We start from the raw sequence: 22262 nt of genomic DNA, 5'->3' as shown, positions 1-22262 counted from the left end.
AATTAAAATCCTAGAATTACAAAATTTATCTCATCAAAATTCAGATACAGATGAAATTGACTTCAATCATCTTGTCACAACATATAGTCCGAATCCACCGGAAGATATACCAGAAACCTCAGAAGCTAAACCACTTATTATCACAACTTCTTCTGTAAATCTGATAGATAAAATTATGATTCAAAAATGGTTTGTTCAAGTCACTATTATAGTTGCTGAAGATTATCGCTTTCAAACATCAGCTTTAATAGATTCAGGTGTTGATCTTAATTGCATCAATGAAGGATTAGTATCAACAAAATATTTTGACAAAACAACTCAAATCCTAAATACTGTAGATGGCAGTCGACTCTTTATCAATTATAAACTATCCAATACATCTGTTTGTAATAATCAACAATGTATCAACACATCATTCATCATGGTCAAAGGACTAAGCCAAGCTATTATTCTTGGAGTCTCATTCCTTACATTACTATATCCCTTATCAATAGATCAAACAGGAATATCTTCTAATTATCAAAATGTACTAATACATTTTGACTTCATTCATAAACCAAAATTAAAAGAAATCAATAGTATCAAAAGACAATTACAAAATAAAGAAAACTTTCTTTGTACGTTAAAACGAGAAATTAAATATAAGTGATAACCCGCCTTTGGCAACCTTTTCACCTTCCATTTCTCCTATTCACCAAATCACTTATCCAGACACTAATACATCCACTCCCGCCTATACTCCAGCTCAATCAAAACCAACCCAAAGGCCTAATGTTCATCGCTCTGCATATATTGAACAAGCATATCTTATGGATATTACAATAGATGACCACCATACTAATATGGATCCTATTAAACTTGCTCCATTATATCTTATAAACCATTTGAATCCAACCAATGGAGTCAAAACTCGTGAGTATTATGAAGCCATTCTTATGGAAACAGGATCCATCTCTGTTGTCCATTACTACCAGCAAAATACCAAAGTAATTGCATATTCAAAAATAAAGATCAAGAAATTGCTTTCTTATGATGAGTGAAGTTGCAATCCTGCTCAAGGAAAAAAATTACATAATCCTAATTTTTCATACAAATATTACAAATATGCCTAGTACATAGAAACCTGGCATAAAATGTTTTATTACCAAAATCCAAATAACACTCATAGCTGGTACATTCAGTTTCGCTTACCCATTTTCGAACGATTCCCCAAGTTTAAAAATTGGTTTTTAGTTTGGGGATCAACTACTTCAATTTTACCTCCTGCTTTCCAAAAAATGCAGGAACAATTTGTTATATTCAATAATAGTGACGATAATACAAACAATCACTTATACTTTGTTGCACTATACCAACTCTCATGGATTATGAAATGGGAATACTCAATCTCTGTCAATAATACACCCGACCATACTTACATCCCACGCCTGGGAAAAACCATCTTAGTAAAATGGTGGGACATCTTCAATATGAATCCCACAACCATAGTTCCCAAATGCATATATATATGGAAAAAGCTAACAATAACTGGCCAGCGATAATAGATGGTAATATAGGTAGAATGAGAGTCGTCAAATCTTCATCATGTGGTTCAAAATGCATATCACTGTTTTAATTTTAATTATTTTTCTATAAATCAGATCATAATGAAATTTTAGACAAGTGTACTAAAAAGAGGGCGCACATATAAAAAATATTTTTTACTCTACACCAAAAAAGCGGCTCGAGGTCTCTTCCCTACATGTGCAGGAAAGAAAAACCAAGGCAACTCTCTTTCTTTCTCTCTCTACAGAAGCATCTGACTCTACGCGTGAAGACATCTCTCTAAAAGCTGGGGCAAAAGAGGGGAATCTCTCTCTCTCCGTGTAAAAATCAGGGTAAAGAAGGCAAGGCAAATAGTGTACTCTTTCTACACGAGCATGATCGGTCCAAAAATGCATTATAAGATCACTACTTTCAAAACTTGAAATTCATTTTTTTTCTCATGTCCATGCTTCTTGATGTCGAGATGATCGATTTGATAATATTTGGACATCAAAACAACTTCTTCTAGTGAATTTTTTGAAGTACGCTCTAATTTGATTGTTTAGAGCCTCGGCTCTATATAAACTTTTCCATATACTTTTTAAAATTTATTTTTTGTATTTTAAAAAAAAAATTGACTGGCCAGGACTTGCCTAGTTAGGCCGGTCTAACTAGCCGGTTATTCGGAACCAGCCCTTAGCCAGTTTTCAAAGCCAGATCGATTTTTTCGAACACTTAGTTGAAAGGAATGGCACTATGAGATTCCATCTTACACCAAGTCAGACCCCAGCTAGCTGCGTGCATGCTAGTCCAGGGGATCAGAAACTTGGTGAGAGAGTAGGCTTCTATAGGCTATAAAGTGGGTGTAGTGTGTCAAGCAATCCACGCAAGAGTAAAGGTTGGCTATCCTGTAACCCATGAATTTGAAACCATTTACTGATGATTATATAGTGCAAATAGAATTAGGCCATGGCCCTTGTCCCCTTGCTTGTCCATTACTTGTGTGTATTGGTGTGAGCCGCCTAACTGGCTTGAGCCACCTGCACTACGTAGAACCAGATGAGGCAGATCACTAGCAACCAATCCGGTCCAAATCCACTTTCTTAGGGCAGAACTAACTGCAGAGGTTTTAAATTGTTTTTGGGTCCTCAATCCATCAGTTTCCTAAGTTCTTGTAGTATGAACACGTTTCAAAATATCAATGAAAACATTTGTTTTAGTTTCTTCCTGTATAAGTTTAGCACATCGAAAACTAATTTGTCAAGTTCCAATCAACACCGCAGTGAAGTAGTTACACAGATAGAACCAATTTCATAGTTCATTAGATTTATTTGAATACATGTATAGAGAGCGAGAAAGAACAGAGAGAGAGAGAGAGAGAGAGAGAGAGAGACCCACAGGGGGAAGGGGGAGAGAGAAACCCACAATAAGCAGCAACAAGAACTCAAATTAGCTTCTTGGTGCATGCGGACAAGAACTCAAATTGGGCTTCTTGATGCATGCGGCAAATTACAAAAACTGCCGAAATGTAAAATCATAGTGAAAATAAACTGTACAGCAAATAACATATATATCTCCTATCACCCACATGAATTCCCCTTTCTCTTGACATTATCTACACAAACGCATGCAGGCATACCAACATCTCGCCTCAAATCAGCCGAACCCAAAACCTTCATTCCCTTCATGGATCGCCAAAAGTAGCCTCTCCTGCAACTGCTGCTTTGTGGGGTATTCTGGTAAATCCAGCTGGTTGAAACTGCATGGAAGTTCTCTCATTAAAAGACTGTTCTATATTATCCATTTTAATTGCAATCAAGATATTACAATCAAGAAAATGGATTCTCTCCTTGTTGTTTTGGAGTGTGCAGAGAATAAAATCATTTACATTTGGACAAAAATATCAATCACCCCTAGTCACCAGATATGAAATACGACAGTTGGGGGCTGCATCATATTTTCTCTACACAACCCAAGAGTTCTTTTCTAGGACTTTGGAATATGATCAGTAGGGCACCGTCAGCCACCAGATTTCACATCTGATGGCTAAGGTAATTGTGATCTTTCTGTACCCAAAGGCATTTTTATTGGTGCAATCACAAAAGATGACTAATGGTACATACCAAGTATGAGCAGATGGCAAGTGATCAGGGCTGCCATATGCCTTGTGGATCTGGAATCTTTGCGAGCCAGAGATCCCTTGAAGCGCCCTAAAACCTTCCAAGGGCACCTGCAAATAACGTATTTTGTAAACAATAATGCCCAAGAGAAAATACCTCTCTTTACAACAGTGCCCACGAGAAAATACCTCTCTCGTGCGTGCACACGTAGACACAAACACACAACCCTATGCATCAAGGGGCCATTGGGGACAGATGACAGATATAACAGTGCATGTGAGCATGTGTGCACTCGACAGAAGGCAGAGTTGCATATAGCAGCCTTGCAAGTTGTGCATGAGAGAGACAGAGAGAGGGAGGGGGGGGAGGGAGGGAGGGAGGGCGGGAGAGGAGCTAAGCTACTAAGAAAACAAAGAAGAGCTAAGAATTAGCAATTGTTGGTCACCACAATGAAACTTCTTGATACGTATTTAAATAAAAGACTCAGAATAAACAAGCTTACCTTGGAGGTTCCAGTCACAAACTGCAGAAGACGGGCCTTGTCTTCTTTGCTGAAACCATTAACCACCTCCCAAAACCACTGAATCACAGGCGAGGCGGCACTGTATCCTGAGTACTCTGTATTCGCTCTGAGGTCATCCACTACAAGCCACACAGATAGGAATTATTATCTACTCCAAGAAAAGGATGCACTTTTATGTTCATTTATAAGCCGTTCTTCGCAAAGATACAAATAAATATCGGGAGATGAAGTTGAGAAAACTAATACACATTGAAACAACTTTAGCAATGAAAATCTCACTTTGCCAACAGACAGATAGCAAGATCTCTTACATGAGAAAATATTATTACAAGACGAGGTAAAATAAGAAATAATAGGAACCCCACAGGAATACAAGAACAAATAAAGATTAAAAATCATTGAAATTTAAAACACAGATGCTATCGTAAGCAATGCTGTTCTTGCAATTTAAGTGTAGTCGGAGAGAGAACAGGTTGTAACTTACGATCAATATCAGGAAGCCCACTGATTAATAATTCCAGTTCCTTGTCATGGAATATGGATATCAGTTCCCTTGGGATTAGTTCATTGAAACCCTCCATAAATGCATTTATCTGAGGCCTAATTGCAGTCGTGAGCTTATGCTCTGCCACAAGATCAACATATTCGTGTTTATTTTCCTCAGTAACTCTCACATTGCGGCCACCAGGAATCAATTCATAATCAGTCACCTGGCATCAGTTCCCAATAATTAGCTTATGTTTCTTATCAGTATGAGCCACAAAGCACCTTGTTATGCTGCTTATGCAATAATCCAAAATAATGCAACAGCAATAACAGATGATAGCCAAATTAGAAAGAAAAACTACCTCTGTTCTCTCATACAATATAAGTTTTTCCTCATCTGCATCCACGCTGAAAGTAAGGTCTAAGATGTCACTTGTATCATTCTGCAATAAAGATGAAAAGAATACCATTTAGATAAATACGGAGGTACGAAATTTTGAAAGACTTAAGGAAAGCAAACAAACAAGTGAACTCGTAAAGGCATATGAGAGTACCTCTAGCATCCACTTCAAGTTTTTGAAGAAGTCAGGATCAATAGCCTCAATGTCATGATAGGTGACCTTAGCTCCAAGAATGTGCTTGTAGAAGGACCGAGTAAAGTGAACATCAAGAAGCTGCCCATCAAATAGGGCCTTTGCAACCTGAAATAGACAAATATTAGGATTGCACAGCTATCTAGGATTCTAAGCACCATGCTGAAATGCAATGAGAATAGTATATGGACCTTCAGCTTTTTAAATACAATTTTAACCACATCTAGTTCTTTTAATAGCCAAATTGTGGTAAAATAGTCATGTAAAAAATTTGAAAGCACAAGATATTGTTTAGATATGCCAAATTTTATGACCCACTAGCATGATCAAACACGCTCCCGATCTGATATTTTTCTTAGGCCAAACACACTTACCACTCGTCCGACAAACTTGAAGTATGAGAGATGCTCAGTCTGAAAAACAGAGTTAGGATTGGGCTGGAACGTGGATTCATTGCCCACAGTAGTGAAAAGCAAAGCGCCCTTATCGAAGATGACCCTGGACAACAACTGATACCACTCCCTAGTCAGTCCACCAGCATCAATGCCTTCCTCCCCTTGAAAATGAACAGTCAGTCGACCCTTCAAATCTTGGGTTGATCTCATTCTGAGCTGGTTATAAGAGTCCTCGAGAATATAGGCCCTCCTCACTGAAATTCTCAAAGGACTATGATGATGGTCATGTTGGTGTTTTATTTTTGATCTGAAATGAGCTCGTTTGTTGTCAAAATCAATGAAACGAGGGACTTTAAGCATGATAGAAAAGGACTTCTCGAGCAAGCCTGGGTTCTGCCTAATGAAAGAATTCAACAGCTTCCTGTGCTTCTCTGAGAACTTCACAAAGGCGCCATGCTTGTCATCAACCTTTGAATGGCTGGCTGAGGACTTTTGAGAAGCATCTTCAGCCTCAGGAGTTGAGACATTGGCGAAGTCATAGCCCGGCCCTAATTGCCCTGGTCCTAGCTTTTCACAAGTCACAAAGAAAGACTCTATGTATGGTAATATATTTTGAGTACCAGCTGGAAGGGGAGGAACTACACTTGTAGAAGTAGAGGGGGAAGAACCAGAGAGAGTAGGCAAACCATCCGAGGAGCTACTCTCTATTTTGCTTATGCAGATGCTTAACTCTTGCCACAAGGGTTCCAAGGCTGCATTCAAGTCCCACACCTGCATAATCGGGTCATTTTGCTCTCTTTCAGAGAGGACTTGAGCTTCTTTTTCTCTCTCTAGCAAAGAAGAGACCAGTGAGCTCAGGGCTTGAAGAACTCTGAGAATTGCCGTCCCATCTGTTGAAGAAGTGCTTAATAGCATGTCTTCTGCCTCACCATAACTACGGAGTTCAGTTATTGCAGATTGACTCAAGCTTTGAATGGAATCAGCGAGCTCGGAGATAAAGAGACGGCAATGTGTGGAAGCTATGGCCACCAGTTTCTTTATAACCTCAGCAATGAGAACATAAGCATTATCCGACAACCTGGAAAAAAATATCCACGCAAACTGGAATGAGCAAATAAGAATTCAAAGACAATAAGATAAAACTTAAGGTCAATACTATCGAACTATCTATTGAAGTTTAGAAGAGTGGCACTGAGATTTGCTAAAGTATATGCAGCATAAAAAATTTGAAGGATGTTTCATATACGCGTCCATGTATGTAAGCATCGTTTACTTTGCAACAGAGATGCTTCATTTGAATAACAAGCCATCATATTTTTCTCCCAGACAATTATAAAACGAGCCTTTGTTAACAACTAAATTATTTTGCACCCAATACCAACAAATTAAACTTGTACCAAATCAAGGACCATCAATGGCACCAGCCAAACACTAGAAAGTCATAGGAGATTCAAAGCTCCACTTCACAAATGAGGGATTTCATTAGAAACACAATAAAATTAACATATTTAATAGGGATTGTATACAATGAGACCATTGCCTTCAGCAAAGGTTACAAACATCCCAGGCCATCAGATGTAAAATCAGACAGCCGTGATGCATCATTTCCGCACACAAAGCCAAGGAAAATTTTCTCAGATGGACACCAAGTACAGTTAACATTGCATCCCCAGCCCCTCAAATCATATCTGATGGATAGGGATGATTGCAGATTTTTTGTGCCAAGGGTGAATCATCTTATTGTGAACTCCGTTTATTTAAGAATACAAGGTAGTCATTAGTGCACATGTAAAAACTTAAGATATGTAAAAACTTACCCTTCTCGTGCAAGCAAAGAGCACAAAAGTCGAAGCTCCAATGTAGGAAGATCGCATAGCACAGCAGAAACATTATTTTCATCGCTAGTGCCAGAAGCCGAAGGCCGTGAATCCTCATCAGTCTCAATTGGTTTGACTTCCTCAGTAGAAGACGACCCAACATTGCTAGCATTTGCCTGGCTATCTGGCAAGGCACTCTGAGACGCAGACGGCTGTTCCAGTTGAGACCCACCGGACTTGTTTGATAAGTTTGATTCACTTTCCGCATTGTCCATGATAACTTCAAGGAGATTCAGCAACTGATAACAAGAGAAAAAAAATGATCCATTAATATTCCAAAAGAAAAGGTTGCCGTTCACCAAAGACAAAAAACTATAATCCAAAGGACCATGGAAAAATCTTAGTCCATTGGGACCTCACCCCCAGAAGGGAATGATGAGCAATGATGGACATAGAAAGGCAAACAAAGTTATGACCCCAATGGCAGGTCCACTCTTTCTCCATCGGTATCCATAATTTTATTGGACAGCAACAATCGAATAGGCCCATGATTATAAGTTCTTTCCCCCTCAACAGACAAACCCACTTAACTGAAATCAAAGGCACAATAGACTACCTGTTCAAGATGAGCCACACTTCTGGAATAGAGAGGCTGATTCAAGAGGCTTAAAAGCAAGACTATGGATACATCTCCCTTCAGTTTCATTTCTTCTTGGTCATCATCCAAAATCATCACAGCTTTGCCACGGGCCTGATCAGATAAATTAGATTTTTTTAAAGAAGGTTGTGGTAGCTTGAGATGAAGTAGGAGTTTTGCAACATATGGATGATTCCGGGCCAAGTATATCAGAACTTCCAATACACGCCGGGAGACCAGGGGAGGAACTCCTGTTAAGTAATGGAAGCAAAGAAGGATGAATTAGTACCTCCAACTTTAGAATCACTAGTAATAGCATTTCCAAAATTCGTGAGAATGGCCAAACATTTCAAAGAATGAATAAAAGGCCCTCCACATAAGCCATGTTCATGATGAGAATAGAGAAATGGATTCACAAGAGTTTCACAATTTTTATGTCAGAGTAATATAAAGAAATCATTGTTAATATTATTTATCAATGAAATGGGAACCACAAATCAAGATGTACAAAGACCCGAAATCTTTACCAAGAAAAAAAAACACACACGAGGATCTATGAACTCATTCAGAAATAGTCAAGAAACAAATATTAAACCTTACCATCCAAGAATTGGGGTCTAGAATAAATCACATTATTTGGGCATGCATATAACCGGTAAGATGGTTCTCCAGCATAAGTTGAAGTACTTCCCATTCCCCTCTCATCAAGCATAAGCATATCCATTAGAAGCTGCACCAATGCAGTTCTGGTCTCACGGTGGGCACAAAGGTTCAACAGAAGCCGTTGCAGTTGGCCTTTGTACAATGGCTGCATAAAAATATCGTTCAAGATCACATAATTGTTGTCATGAATAGAAAACATGCATCGATTACTTCAATCACAACTAGTAAAAACAAAATCAAAATCGAGCTTCAAGCTTCAGAAAAGGAGTTAGTTTATATCACCAGCTAAATGGAATAAAATATCATTGCATCTCATAAGTTATAAATGAATGACAACCTGAACAACACGAAGAAGACGTATCATAGCTTTCAAAGCATCTGTATCAACCAAAGGAGCACCATCCGCTTCAACTAGCTTGCTTCCATTTGATCTCCGTGAAACAATGCCCCCTCTGTCTAAACTGGATGGACCCGTATCACCCCTACCAGAAGATTCACCACGCCGATTCCTAGGGAACATTCCAAAAAGCGTACCACCGTGGTAACGGTGTGCAAACCTTTCACGTAGCATATTTGCCTCAGCAACAAGGGCAGGAGTCAGATTAGCCAAAATGGCATCCGACGATGTCAACAGAACCTAATATTGAAAATAAAAATAAAATAAAAAATAAAAAATGAGAAGCTGAAGTACATGTGAAATTTTGTACACCACAGGAAAACCTCATCCAACTCAATTCAATAGAAAAACGAAAAACAAAAATATATATATAGGGGAGAGAGAGAGAGAGAGAGAGAGAGAGAACAGCTACCTCTTCTCGCAGATCAGATGGAAACGTTGCAATTATCGAAACAGTATCCATTTCAACAGGCTGTCCTTCCAACTCCTGAGACTGATGCAACCTCTGAGCCTGTTGTTGAGCCAGCACTTCAGCTCGAATATCAGGAGGGAGGGCAGCAAGGAATTCAGGGTCAATGTCTCCATTAGTTTGCGGTTGTTCAGCAGGAGGCTGAGCCACTTGATTCTGCTGAGCAGAAAGGACCTCCGCCCTGAGCTCTTCAGGAAGAGCATCAAGGAAAGCAGGATCAATAGAAGCAGACTCCATATTTGCATTATTCTGGTTTTCCTCTGCCCTCTCATTTTGTTCAGCTCCTTCTTGACTAGGCTCTCGGGATACTTCACTAACACTTTGCAAAGAAACATCTCTACTGCTTGCTTGCATTGGAACTGACGGCCTTCTCACTCCCAATGTCATTCTCTCTGATGGGGCATGCCTGTCTCCTCCATCATCATGGCCATCAGCGCTGCCTATTTCGACTTCCAAGCTCCTGAGGCTCTCTCCAAGAGTAGCCCCACTGCCACCACTCTCTTGACTTACTGCTTCCACATCTTGAACCGCTGCATCGGTGCGCTCACATTGCATTTCAATGGGGGGCTCACCCTGTGAGTGTGGTGCATCGGTTCCCTGAAGAAAACCATGCTCAGAAGAAGGACACACCATACCAGCATCTCCAGATGCATCCACGACAGCTGGGTTAGAGGACCGAATAACCCCACTTTCACTGTTTGTGGTGTTCCCAGTATCAACTGGTGCTTCTTCTGCTACCCCAAGCTCAGTATCTTGCATCTGGTTGGCCTCCATCTTATCGTGGGTTGGGGGAGTTGTGGTAGCAGCCTGGTTAGAAGGCTGATCAGGAGTCGGCCTCCTCAGTTGTGAAATAAATAACTCTTCGATGCCTTGAGCGATCGTAGAGGCATTAGGTCCCCCTCGTTGCTGGCTATCATCTGCCCAAATACTGAAACGGTTGCCATGGCGTCCACTCCTCAGCGAGCGAAAAATAGCATCCAAACGTGAGGAAGCATTATCAAAGTTCCGGTCTGAGAAGGCCATATCACCTGAAATCTCTGAAAAGTGAAACCAATACTTGTTACAGATTATAAAGGCTAGGAAAGTCATGTATGCTAAAGTTAAATTCCAGATAAAGTCATATATGCTAAAGATAAATTCCAGATATCTGGGGAGTTTCAGGTGGACCCAGAAGCCTAAATCTTGATTACAGATCAAATTAAGGCACTAAAGATATTCTGTTAAGTCAACAGTAAAGACATGGCTTAAATTTCCAACAGGGGGCCAATTTTGGGATAAGATCAAGAACAAGACACCTTTTAAATTCTTTTTTAGAGAATGATAAATTCTTTATTATTAGAAAAGCACTTTCAGACTTTTGACAGATTAAGGAGAGATTACATCTAATTTTGATCAGAAATCTAGCTTAAAATTTGCAAATATAAAATGCCGATAAAAATGGAGGCTTGCCTGATTGTCTGAGAGTCATTGATTGTGATGAGGTAGAAGGCTCAATCAAAAGAGGATGCCGAAGAGGAACTCCATGATCACCAGCTCTACCAAGCAAGTTATAAATAGAAGTGGTGCGGCCCTGTCGTCTGGAGCCAAAAACTTCAACAGGCATCACCCGAAGAGAGTCATTGGGGAAATTACTATCCCTACCAAGAACCTCAAAATGGTCAAGGACATTGATCCCATTAATACCGTCTTCCAATCTAACAATGAGCCCATTCTCATCGTCTTCATCTTCATCCTCGTCTTCCTCCAAAACATCCTCATCAAACTCATCCTCATCAATCTCATGGTCATCATGGTCATCCTGGTCAGTGTCTGGGTGTGACAAGTGATGGACCTCATCCTCATCTAAATCATCATTATCCTCCTCATCCTCATCTTCATCCTCATCTACTTCCTCTCCCCCACTCATCTCCTCGTCATCGTCCTCATCAATTTCATGGTCATCATGCCCATCATGCTGAATGTCAAAACTGATCCCGACTGTGGAGACACCATTTCCGAGACCTCCAGCCTCCTCAGAATTATCATGCATATAATCATCTTCTGCATCAGGAGCATCATCCCGATCATGCTCCATATCATCTGTAACGGAGTCAGACCCACCAGAAGTAAGAGCCCCGCCAAAAGACTCTAACTGCTCAGTTGCCATCTGATTAGAAGCCGGTTGAGCAGGAGGCTCAGAGGTTTGACCCACTCCATTTCCATTCTCACTTCCCCTCAGTTCCTCTGAATTCGAACCAGGGTTTGTTGGCGTGTCAACTTTTGCAGAGTGAGAGTCAGCAGACTGGACTTGCTCCTTGGTTACAGCCTCCAAAGCCTTGACAATTGCGGTTACAAGCTTGGGCGAGTCGGGATGATCCAAATCCAAGATCTGGAGAGTTCGAGTCAATGACCTAACCAAACCAACTTCACTGAAAGTTGCAGCAACCTCTGCCGATATATATGAACCAGTGGGCGAGCGAGCAGCCAAGATTTCATTTATCAGATCTATGAAGGACTGCATTTTACAATCCGGTGCCCTAAATTCATCAGAACCAGATGACCCGACAAAGTCATTGAAGACATTACTGATCTCAGAAAAGATCCTTCTCCTGGCTTCAGCAGACCGGATGGAGGCTGCCAACAAGAACTGGCTAGATCTAGTGGCTAGCTTCTGCCTCCAATCGCCATCTGATTTCTTATCTTTCTTTTGGTTTCCAGGAGAGGGAAGAAGCTTGTGAAGGACATGGTAAAATACACCCCTGATGCCAGTTGCTGAGGATCCTCTCTGAGGACCCCCACGAGAGCAGCTTATTTCAGCATCCCTTCGAAGGAGAACATGCACTGATGAAGAATATGTCAAGAGAATTTCAGTCAACAACTTCAAAATGAAAACATTCTTGGCTAGTGACGCCGATGCTTCTTGGTTACTATCTGATTTGTCTTCACAGGGAGCAGCAGCAATGGCTTTTCCTTTTCCTTTACTTGAAATTTCATCAATTTCCATATCGACTGATGAAGATGCTCCATCTGTTTGGCTGACATCTTTCAAGGAGGGAACAAATGCTACAATTGAATCCAATAGGAGCTCAATCACTGTTATAAAACTCTGAGGAGATTTCCTATGTGCTTTACTACTCTTCACACTTGTATCTGAAGCTTTGCTTGGTGTGTCACCTGTTGGACTTTTTCCCTCCAAAGACTGCAGATTCTTATCTTTGTCAGATGGTTTATCCTTGTCCTTCGATTTCTCCTTCTCTCGATCTTTCAGCAGCACCACATAAGGCCTTTCTCCAACCATCTCAATCTGGCAAACTGATTGAGCAGCTAGCATAAAAACCGCCGGGTCCCTAGTAATCACTGAAGCCAGGCCTGTAAGAAAGTTTCGTGGTGTCACCCTGCCATTTGAATTCCTATTCAAAGCTGCAACAAGACTGTGCCTTATCTCGGACTCCATAGCTTGCTGGAGAGTGTGCGGGTCTTCAAGAATGTGCCTGACTATAGTGGCTGCCACATTGTCGAATCCCGAAAATAGACTGACTGTAGGTAAGGAAAGAAGAGAGTGCAACCCTCCAGCCTCGAGGAAAGTCACAGAAACAGCATGAACTCGGGTAAGCGTAGCACATAGCTGGAGAACAACATGCATAGTTTCAGAAGGAAGTTGATCCCGAATAAAGCCACAAGCAATTTCAATGAGCCTCTTCTGTTCTGGTAGTGTTGTGTGACGTGCTGTTAACCCCAAGGAAGTCTGTAATTTATTACTGGATGCATTTTCGTCATTCACTAGAGAATTCTCCGTCTTAGTCTCATCCTTCCTTGACTGATCAGAAATTTCAGAACTGGGTTTTGGGTCCACCTGCAACATCTCATCAATAGCCAGCAAAGATGCAGTGACCCATTTGGGCACATGTGTCTTATCCCCATCTAGAGAGCTCGGGTGCCATTGAGCAAGCAAGTTCAAGGCTATACCAGTCAAGCCATGCTTTGCTGCAACTTCCCTAGAGGCAGTATCCTCATGGAGAACCAAAGCAAGAACATGAAATAGGGCAGACAGCAATGTGGTGTTGCCACTGCTGAGCTTTATATGATCAATCACAAAGGTAACAACTTTGGGCCTGCAATTGCCATCATTTCGAGAGCACATCATTACCAGTAGGTCCCTCACTGAAAAAGTCAATGAGTCTTTCAGCTGCAAAAGTCTAACACATGTCATTAACAAATCATCAATAGGGGGGGGCTGAACCGACTCCTCTTCTTGCTCGGAGGTGCCCGTATTTGCAACTGCATCTTCTTTTCCAGAGGACCCCGAGTTCCCTAAGGACATGGCCAGTGCACGAGCAAGCTCATCATCTTCTTGAGCTTCCTCAGGATGAGAGAACAACCATTCCATCGCCATCTCCACACTGTTTGTGCCCACTTGCCTTAGAGCTTCCTCTGCCCTTGACCTTGAAAACCCCATTTCTACAATAACAGAGATTGTTGATTCATCTGGAGGCGGCCCAGCCAGCCGACCAGCAGTGCTGCTATTTACTGACTTCACATCAACCCCAGAATAAACATGGCGTATGATAGAGAAAATCGAGGAGACAAATTCAAGATTGCATTCTGAGAATTGGGGGTGATTCCAAATAGGAAGAATGGCCTTAAGAACTTTGGATTGAAGAACCCTCACAAATGCTTCGGCATCTCTAGGAATTGCCACATTACCCGATATAAGAGGTTGGCAGAGCAAGTGCTTTGTGAAGGGGGAGTATATAAAAGAAGAAGTCACAAGGTGGTCCATAAGCAAAGTATAGCTGGCCAGTGGTCCATATATCCATGAGTGGTCAGTGTCATCCCTTCCATCTTGTCTAGGATTCCCATCCTCTGTCTCCATAGGAGAAGTGGGTGGCCTAATGACAGTAAAAAGCAACTGACTGGTGGCTTCGAAAGTGGTGAGAATAACGTGAATGACCCCACGCACATAGAAACAGTTCACCAAAATGGGGTTACAAGATTCTGGCCTGTCCAAAATAATGGCATCAATGAAATCAATGACCTTACCCAGGTAGCGACACTTGGTCGATACAAACGAGTCTGATTTTGAAGGATCTAGGTGGCCCCCAAAGTTCAAATTGTCCAACAATATGGTGGCCATCGTGGAAACCACTGATTTCGCAGAGGATGACACATTGGGAGAATCATCACGCCTTCGAGAAGGAAGCAACATCGATTTGCCTAATTCAGAAAACAGGTGGCTGATGTGAAAAGAAAGGGACCTCATCATATCACAGCATGAGGTATGATAGGATTTTTCCTTATCACCTGTGGCACCTGTAGGTGTAACCCCCTCAGAAGGGCCTGTTAGTTGTCGAGCCCCACTTCCAAATCGTGAACTCGATGAGCCATCCATGCCAGCTGATCTCTGATGGAACCCAGTAGCTCGCCCAAAATCTCGATAAAGGCTTATGAGGTCAAAGAACTGAGACTCTGCACTCCAACCAGATGGCAATCTCTGTCGCCGAAATAACGGATCAAGTAACTGCCTGAAAGGGCTAAATCTTGGCTCATCAGCATCACCTGTGCTTGTATTTTCCAATCCCTGTGATCCCCCACTGGAAGAACTTGCACCATTTTCATCCTTTACATTCACTTTGGAATCCTCAAGGAGGGCAATTTGCCATAGAACTTCTCGGTGGAGCCGACCGATGTCTTCAAGAACATCCTTGCCACCGTTTCCAAACTCATTGAGTAAAGCAGCCATCCACCGGTTCTCCCTTGAAGCATCGGCAAGAAACAGGAGGAACTCGATAACAAAAAGGCCCGAGAATATATCCTTCCTAGGAGAAATTCCGGGAGCCAGTAAAAATGACCCCGCAACAGGGCTCAACCCATCGAGAGCCTGTTTCAAATGGTCCCTGAGATGAGAACAGAAGGCTTGTGCAAGTGTGGAAGAGTGTTGCTGAGTAAATCCCTTGAAAACAGCTGTTGTGTGAACAGCTATAGACATTCCTTCAGATGACTGTGCAATGCTTGGCCTCAAAAGAAGCTTCATTATGGCCTCTATGCCCTTCTTCTCCACAAATAACCTGCAAGTTTCTGCATTTTCCACAGCGCGATGAACCAAGACCATAACGTGAAAGATGCATAGCTGCACAAAGCGCTCACAGCTGACCCCATCAGTAGTACCATCCATTGCCTCAACCAGATCCATGCCCCCATCAGTTTCTCTCTCTTCAGGATCAGTTTCCATGGCAGTGTTTTCATCGATTGGTTCAGAGGAAGAAGCCCCAGAGCATGAACCCTCACCCAGACAAGCAAGTTTCTCAAGAATCTCAACAATTATGTCAACCCCAGTTCCTCTCAAAGAAGATACATGCCTCAATAGCTCCTCAACTGCATTTGCAAGAGGAACGATGCCTTCATTAAGTGCCACCAAATACTTCCTGGACGTGAAGATGGTGATAAGAAACCGAAGAGCATTCTGTTCTTTGACCGCCTCCAAACCCTTGGGGTTCAAGCAGACTGCACCGAGACCATTGGGAACACATGAGACGGCTCGTGAGGAAGGAAGGATCCCCTCCGTCACCGAACTCAGAAAGGCATTAGGAAGACCTGATTCATACAAAATGGGGAAACAAGTTGGGTCCTTGTGAATGATTTCACTCATTACAGTGACACCCGAGGCATAAATATCACCCCCAAATCTCTTCGCATTCCGAAATATTAGGGACAAAGAAGCGGGCAAAGAGGTCTCGTAAGAGCTCTGAGGTCTCGAGGAGTTACTTGCGGTATAAGTAGCAGACCCAAGTGCCTTAAGCAGTGTCTTGATGAGCCTCTTTTGCGAGAATAACATCTCATCATCAAAGATCAGAGCTTCCCCGATGCTTGGTGACTTGTCATTCAGACTAGAGGCATCAATTACTCTGCTAAGCTCTACTTGCAGCCTCTGAATCAGAAACTCCAACCCACCAAGATCCCTAAACAAGGTCACAGCCACATTACTGTAATCCATAAGCTTTTGAATTATTTTCACTGCCGTGCAAACCAAGTGCATGTGACCAGGGTGGTTGTCCTGCAATAGGGGCAAAAGAGCAGGAACCAAACCCGATCCTCTAATCCCACTCCCCGAACTTGATGATGATATCACATGGAGAAGGAAGAAGTGTAACATGGCATCCACAAAGAGAACAGAGGATGGGTCGGTGGGGCTGCTTAGTGACATGACTGCCTTCTGTAACACACTTAATAGAAGCATCCGGTTCCCTCCTGCAGATATAATGCTTGACCCACTCAGTATTCGGGCCCTTTCATGGGAGGACGAGTAGGCAGCTAGTTGAGCTCCCAAAGCAAGCATGGCCAGAGTCCTTATGTTTTCAGGAACCGCGTGCACAGAACGAACGAGATTGATTAGTTCGACAGTGCATTCCGGTTCATTAGCGAAGAAGGCCACTAACTCCTCATGGGCATCACTGGACTGAACCAGAACAATAAAGGCAAGAAGACAGATCCTGCTATATTGCCTGGAGATTCGAACGGAACGGAAGGCCCGAGCATATCTGATCCTGGTCAGCAAAGAAAACCTTTGCTCTTGCGGAACATTATATTGATCAACCAACTGATTTAAAATAGCTAAATCATCCTCTTGCCGAAGATTAAGATCCTCCATGTGAATGACACATAAACTTGTAGAAGCATGGGAAGTTCCATCATCCCTTTGTTGCCAGGCTGGGACTTGGAACTCAAAATGTAGGGTCGAGCCCAGTCGATATTGGGTTTTATCAGAATTGTTTTCTGCCTCGGATGGGAATAAACATAGGCCTTCCTCTTTGTTTCTCTCATTGGCCACGACGCATGAGAACAAACCCAACCCCTCTTCTTTGCTTCCCCAGCCTTGGGCTAGAGCCAGCAGACAATTGTTCAGAACACCACATCCAAGCAGCTTTCCATTCACATGCAACTTAGATGGGTTTATCCTCACTAAAGAAGCAAGTGTCTGTAGAGTGGCCAGGAGAATCTCTGGATCGGTAGATGAAAGCAGGAGATTGAAATGCTGATGCAGTAAAACAATAAGAGGAAGTCAGACCAAGAAGCCCACAGCGGAGATGCATAAATAAGTAAACAAACAAATAGAAGAACAGAATAAATCACAAGCCAAATATCTAGGGGACTGCATTATGCTCCTAGTCCATTAGAAAGAGTATGACTACCAGAGAGGGACATGACCCCAATGCCAGGTCCACAACCTTTTCATCGCTATCCATAATTCACTGGATGGTCCCCAATGAACTAAGGTCTTCCAAAGTCCATTGGACTAAGTATACTATATATATGCAAACACGCAAGCACGCAAACACCCATACACACACATGCATATAGACAGTCATAAACTTCTTGGGTTTCAGCATGAAGCTGAAACTCAAAATCATATTATAAACAAAGAAGTACAGCAAAAATGCAGGTTATCAAGTTACCATCAATAGCAAGCTAAGAGGAACAGAAAAATGCAATTAATAGCGAATATCTATGTAACCATGCAATTTAACTTTCCATGATATTTATGGCTCACCTCTAGGCCACTGAATGAACTTTTGTTGTGACAGTTCTCCAGAATAATTTGCATGACTCTTAATATTTGCAGGACCGCATGTTTTGGAAAAAGAGCATCTTCACCTGTCATATTATCTGACAGAAGGAGATCTTTCCGACAACATACATATGACTTGAAGTATGTATCAAAATGGAGGAATAGTGGTCTCCAGTGATGGAAATTTCCCTGAAAGAATAACCAACCATAATTTATTCAAAAGACAAATGATAAAATAAGCAAGTATCCAAACTGAAACTTGAGAGAGACTATACCTTATTGTACTCCCAATGAAAGCCTGATAGAGGTATTGCTATATCTGACAGTGGACTTTTAATCACCCTGTCAATAAATGCTTTTATTTTGGGTGGCTGCAAAAATTAATGTAATACGTGGTTAGTCAACATTGAATGTTTTTTTTTTTATAAAGTTCACCTAACATGCATATTGAATGTTGATAAACAAAGATAGTAATACTTATATTTATCAGGTTTTCTATTTGCACAACGCTCTGCAAGCCTAACATACCAGAGGCAATCAACAATAACGTGCCAAAATGAACTCTTGAAAGAAAATGCAACAACATAATTCTTCTAGTGGTTATTCTCCAAGAAACATATTTTAAGAATTAAAAATGTGAGACTAGCATCTCATATTTTATGTGGACATCTACTTGAGCACATTAGAGAATATCATGTCAATTATCATAATGCATAACCTTTTTCTTTCCAAAACTCAACAAATGTAATGTAACAATTTTCTATGAGAGCATGCATAGGATGCATAATATCCAGAGGTATATTTTCTTGAGTCGGCAAGCATGGGAATTGAATCATGACTCAAAGGTTCAAGGGAACCATTACATGCCACAAGCTTACAGTTTAGGTCCCAGTATAGATCTATCAATTATTTCTTTCGAGGAATTCATCAGAGACCATGTTATATGACCTAGGTTCTGAATAGAATACAATTTTCATATATCATATGTTTAAGCTGAGACTTAGTGACGACAAATAGAGCCCCTATTTCGCACTGTCTTAACTGTAATCTATTATCTATATCCATATATGGTGTTTATTTCATTCCAAAAAAAAGACAAATACATGGTGTTATTCATATATCTATGCTCAGACAAACATATACATCTTTCTGGATTTCCTAGTTGGTATATGACAATGGCATATGGATATCCAGGATAAAACAAATGAAACAGCAAGATACAATAGAAAAATATCCATAAAACAATAATAAATTCAAAAAGAAAGAATACACCTAAATAAACCAGCATTCATGCATCTATAATTCGAATTTCAAAACAAGTCTCCAACCAACTCATCACTCTAGAGATCTCTCTCCTCCTGCCATGCCTCTCTCACTGACTCATTCCAAGGTTCCAGAATTTCCACTTCAGTACTCCCATTTCTGATGAAAGTTTCCAAGTTCTAGAAAGGGGAAGAGAAGCTTGGTTCTCGTAGAGGGGGGAATGATATAGATCCTTTTGAAACCCAATAAACCAAATATTAGTAAATAACTAAATATTATGTCAAAGGTACATGTCTTAGATAAAAGAACCTCTAGATTTTTTTTTTTTTGTTTTCCTTTTTCTCCTTTTTTTTTATTAGCATAACTTCTTGATAATATCTCGTTGACCATATTTGGCTACAACGTAGCAACAGCCTATAAACCTCTAAAATTCAACAATATACTATTTTTACTTTATTCAATCAACACTGAGGATGATAGTTTTCACCAATACCACTAGACCCAAAGAGGTCAAAAGTGTGAAATTCAAAAAAATGTTTTCTTATAATTTGAAAAATCTGACTCTCTTTCAAAGAAAGAAAAAGTAATATTCTCTGTAAGTTAACAAAAATACAATTTAAAAAGTGATTAATACATTCTGACGAATTACAAATTTCCAGGAAATGTATACAAGTAATATTCTTTCATAATACATCGTCTTCTAACTTCTGATATCATCTCAAATTCTCAATAAAAAAGAGAAAGGATTGGATATAGAAACTAATGGAGCTGAGCGTTTTTTCCAATATTTTGTGCGAAGTTCTAAACAACCAACACTAGACAAGTCGCTGATCAATGAAGTAAAGGGAAAAAGAGGAGGAAGAAGAAAACACTTGGGAACTTCCAATCTCTGAGCATATTACATGACTGATGGAACCCTCACTCTACATATGTTTCACAAAAAGGATATCAAACCCTAGCCATGCAACAAAACCTAAGAACCAAATTAACAAGGAGAGTAGAACTTATAATCCTAAACTCCAGAAAATAAATGAGTTCCTAAATCATCATAAATAATAGATGTCCTTTACCTTTATCAAAGGAGTCAACATTTCAAATCCGAAAATGGAGACCATAACACAGAATGAAACCCTAAATCCCATAAAATCAATAGAAAACCCTAATTCCCACAAAAAAAGCAACGAAAAAAATAAACCTTCTAGCGAAAACCTAATCCTTTACACATGCATCCATTCCTATTCTTCACAATTCATGGAAGAAAGAGGCCAACTTTGGAATCCAAATTGATCGATCAAATAACAATCAAGGAAACTAATATTATTACCCTTTCAAACAAAAAAAACTTACCGGTTCAGTGTCCAATTTAACAGAGGGTCTCATGGTGGCTTCGCCGGATAAAATCTGGCGCAGCCGCAAAGGTGGGCTGGCTAGAATCGAGCCCATCAAATCTCCAGATTTTCTCTGCTATCAAAGCCTCCTAGAGAGAGAAAATAGCAGAACCCATAAGTCATTTTTTCACAGATTAACAGGCAATAAACCCATCAAATAAAGCAATAACAAGACAGACAAACACAGGTATTTCGCTTGCCTTTTTCAATCAACAGGGTTACAGAACTCTAGAGAGAGAAAATAGATGCTACACATCGATGGCAACCACGCGAAGCAAACCCAACACAAGGGTTTCCACTTCTCTCTCTACTCTATCTCTACCTTTTCTCTCAATCTCTAAAACTTTTTTCCTCTGCTTTGGAGGAAGTGAGGAGTTTTATAGGGCAAGAAGCGAGATGACTATACAATCCCTTCTTCCCCTGGGTGAGGTGTTTTAGAGAGAGAGAGAGAGTAGAGTCGAGAATCTTTGGGGAATTTTGTAGAGAGAGAAAATGAAATCGGAAGAGAGGGACGGTGTGCGTTGCCGCTTTGCAAAAAGAAAGTCGGTCCTTAGCATCGATTTATTTATCACTCGGGGATTAATTCTTCTTTTTCTCTCTAAATATTTTTCTCTAGTGGAAATTCTCTTTCTAAATATCTCTCTAAAGTCGGTTTCTTAACCTAGGGTTTAAATATTTTAGACCGCTCCGTTTAAATTTATGCAACCTCTCCTCATAACTCATCCAAAATTACGATTCAAAATATTAGAAAATCTTTTTATCGCTCAATTTGAATATTATTATTGCAAAAAAAATTAAAATTTTAGAAAAAGGAGCCCAAGATTATTCAAGATTTGCAACGGTACGTCTTAGGTTCAATTTTTACCAAAAAGTAGGGGCTCTCCTCACTTAGTCACCCAATAAAAATTAGTATTTAAAACTTTAAAAATAGTATAGATTATAACAAATTATCTAGACCGTCTATTCGCCTAAAAATAAGTATTCATAGATTTACACGATGTGTATTGTTTTTTTAGTTTCAAATTTTATTATTGGTATTGGAAATTGATTTTAGAGCCATAATGGAGAGTTCTTTTGCCGAAAATGCTTTCTTGATGAGGATTTGAGTGAGGCCATTTTTATATCTTTGTAAAGCCTAAAATTTATAGAAATCTCATCCTATATTTTATTTAAAGGGATGTATAACATAAGACTGTTTATTTTTAGTATAAAGAAGCCACAAACAAACAAGGGGATATATAACATAAGATTATTTATTTTTAGGACAAAGTAGTGACAAACAATATGAGAAGTGAAATCCAATATATTAAAATATTGAAAAGTGTCACCATGTGCAAACATCCTTTTAACTCATACACCCTTGGTGGGGCATATTATTCATTTATTCCATCAGGGAAACCCTAGTTGGAAGACTATTTATAGGAACCCTAATTTTGGAATGTGAA

The 22262-nt window shown here is 40.4% G+C and overlaps 1 protein-coding gene across 2 annotated transcripts; it reads right to left on the bottom strand.

Annotated features, from left to right (window-relative positions):
• Positions 1-2953: 2953 nt before the first annotated feature.
• Positions 2954-21391, bottom strand: LOC18442602 (E3 ubiquitin-protein ligase UPL1). 2 transcript variants are annotated; one of them, XM_006852817.4, is made up of 17 exons: positions 21018-21391; positions 20777-20906; positions 18442-18537; positions 18149-18355; positions 11074-17632; positions 9568-10661; positions 9096-9395; positions 8696-8903; positions 8075-8346; positions 7459-7757; positions 5621-6719; positions 5208-5354; positions 5016-5096; positions 4652-4877; positions 4147-4286; positions 3648-3754; positions 2954-3283 (listed from the first exon to the last, which is right to left on the bottom strand). In XM_006852817.4, exons 2-17 carry the CDS (start codon positions 20870-20872, stop codon positions 3181-3183), a joined length of 11034 nt encoding a protein of 3677 aa, XP_006852879.1. In that variant the 5' UTR covers positions 20873-20906; positions 21018-21391; the 3' UTR covers positions 2954-3180. The 2 variants fall into 2 exon arrangements, with proteins under 2 accessions (XP_006852879.1, XP_020528075.1); XM_020672416.2 differs by having other exon boundaries at positions 9568-10652.
• Positions 21392-22262: the final 871 nt, after the last annotated feature.

Source organism: Amborella trichopoda, chromosome 13 (genome assembly GCF_054954075.1).
Source record: "Amborella trichopoda isolate Santa Cruz 75 chromosome 13, AtrichopodaSantaCruz75HAP2 v2.0, whole genome shotgun sequence".
NCBI classification, from domain to species: Eukaryota; Viridiplantae; Streptophyta; class Magnoliopsida; order Amborellales; family Amborellaceae; genus Amborella; species Amborella trichopoda.
This window is presented reverse-complemented; position numbering and strand designations above follow the sequence as displayed.

What these genes read in the sequence shown, in the direction of transcription:
- LOC18442602 (XM_006852817.4), bottom strand. Translation starts at nt 20,872, where the DNA reads ATGGGCTCGATTCTAGCCAGCCCACCTTTGCGGCTGCGCCAGATTTTA. An exon ending in AATGACTCTCAGACAATCAG is followed by an intron (nt 10,662 to 11,073) that starts GCAAGCCTCCAT and finishes TTCACTTTTCAG; the next exon opens with AGATTTCAGGTGATATGGCC. An exon ending in GTCTTCTTCGTGTTGTTCAG is followed by an intron (nt 8,904 to 9,095) that starts GTTGTCATTCAT and finishes ATTTTTATGCAG; the next exon opens with CCATTGTACAAAGGCCAACT.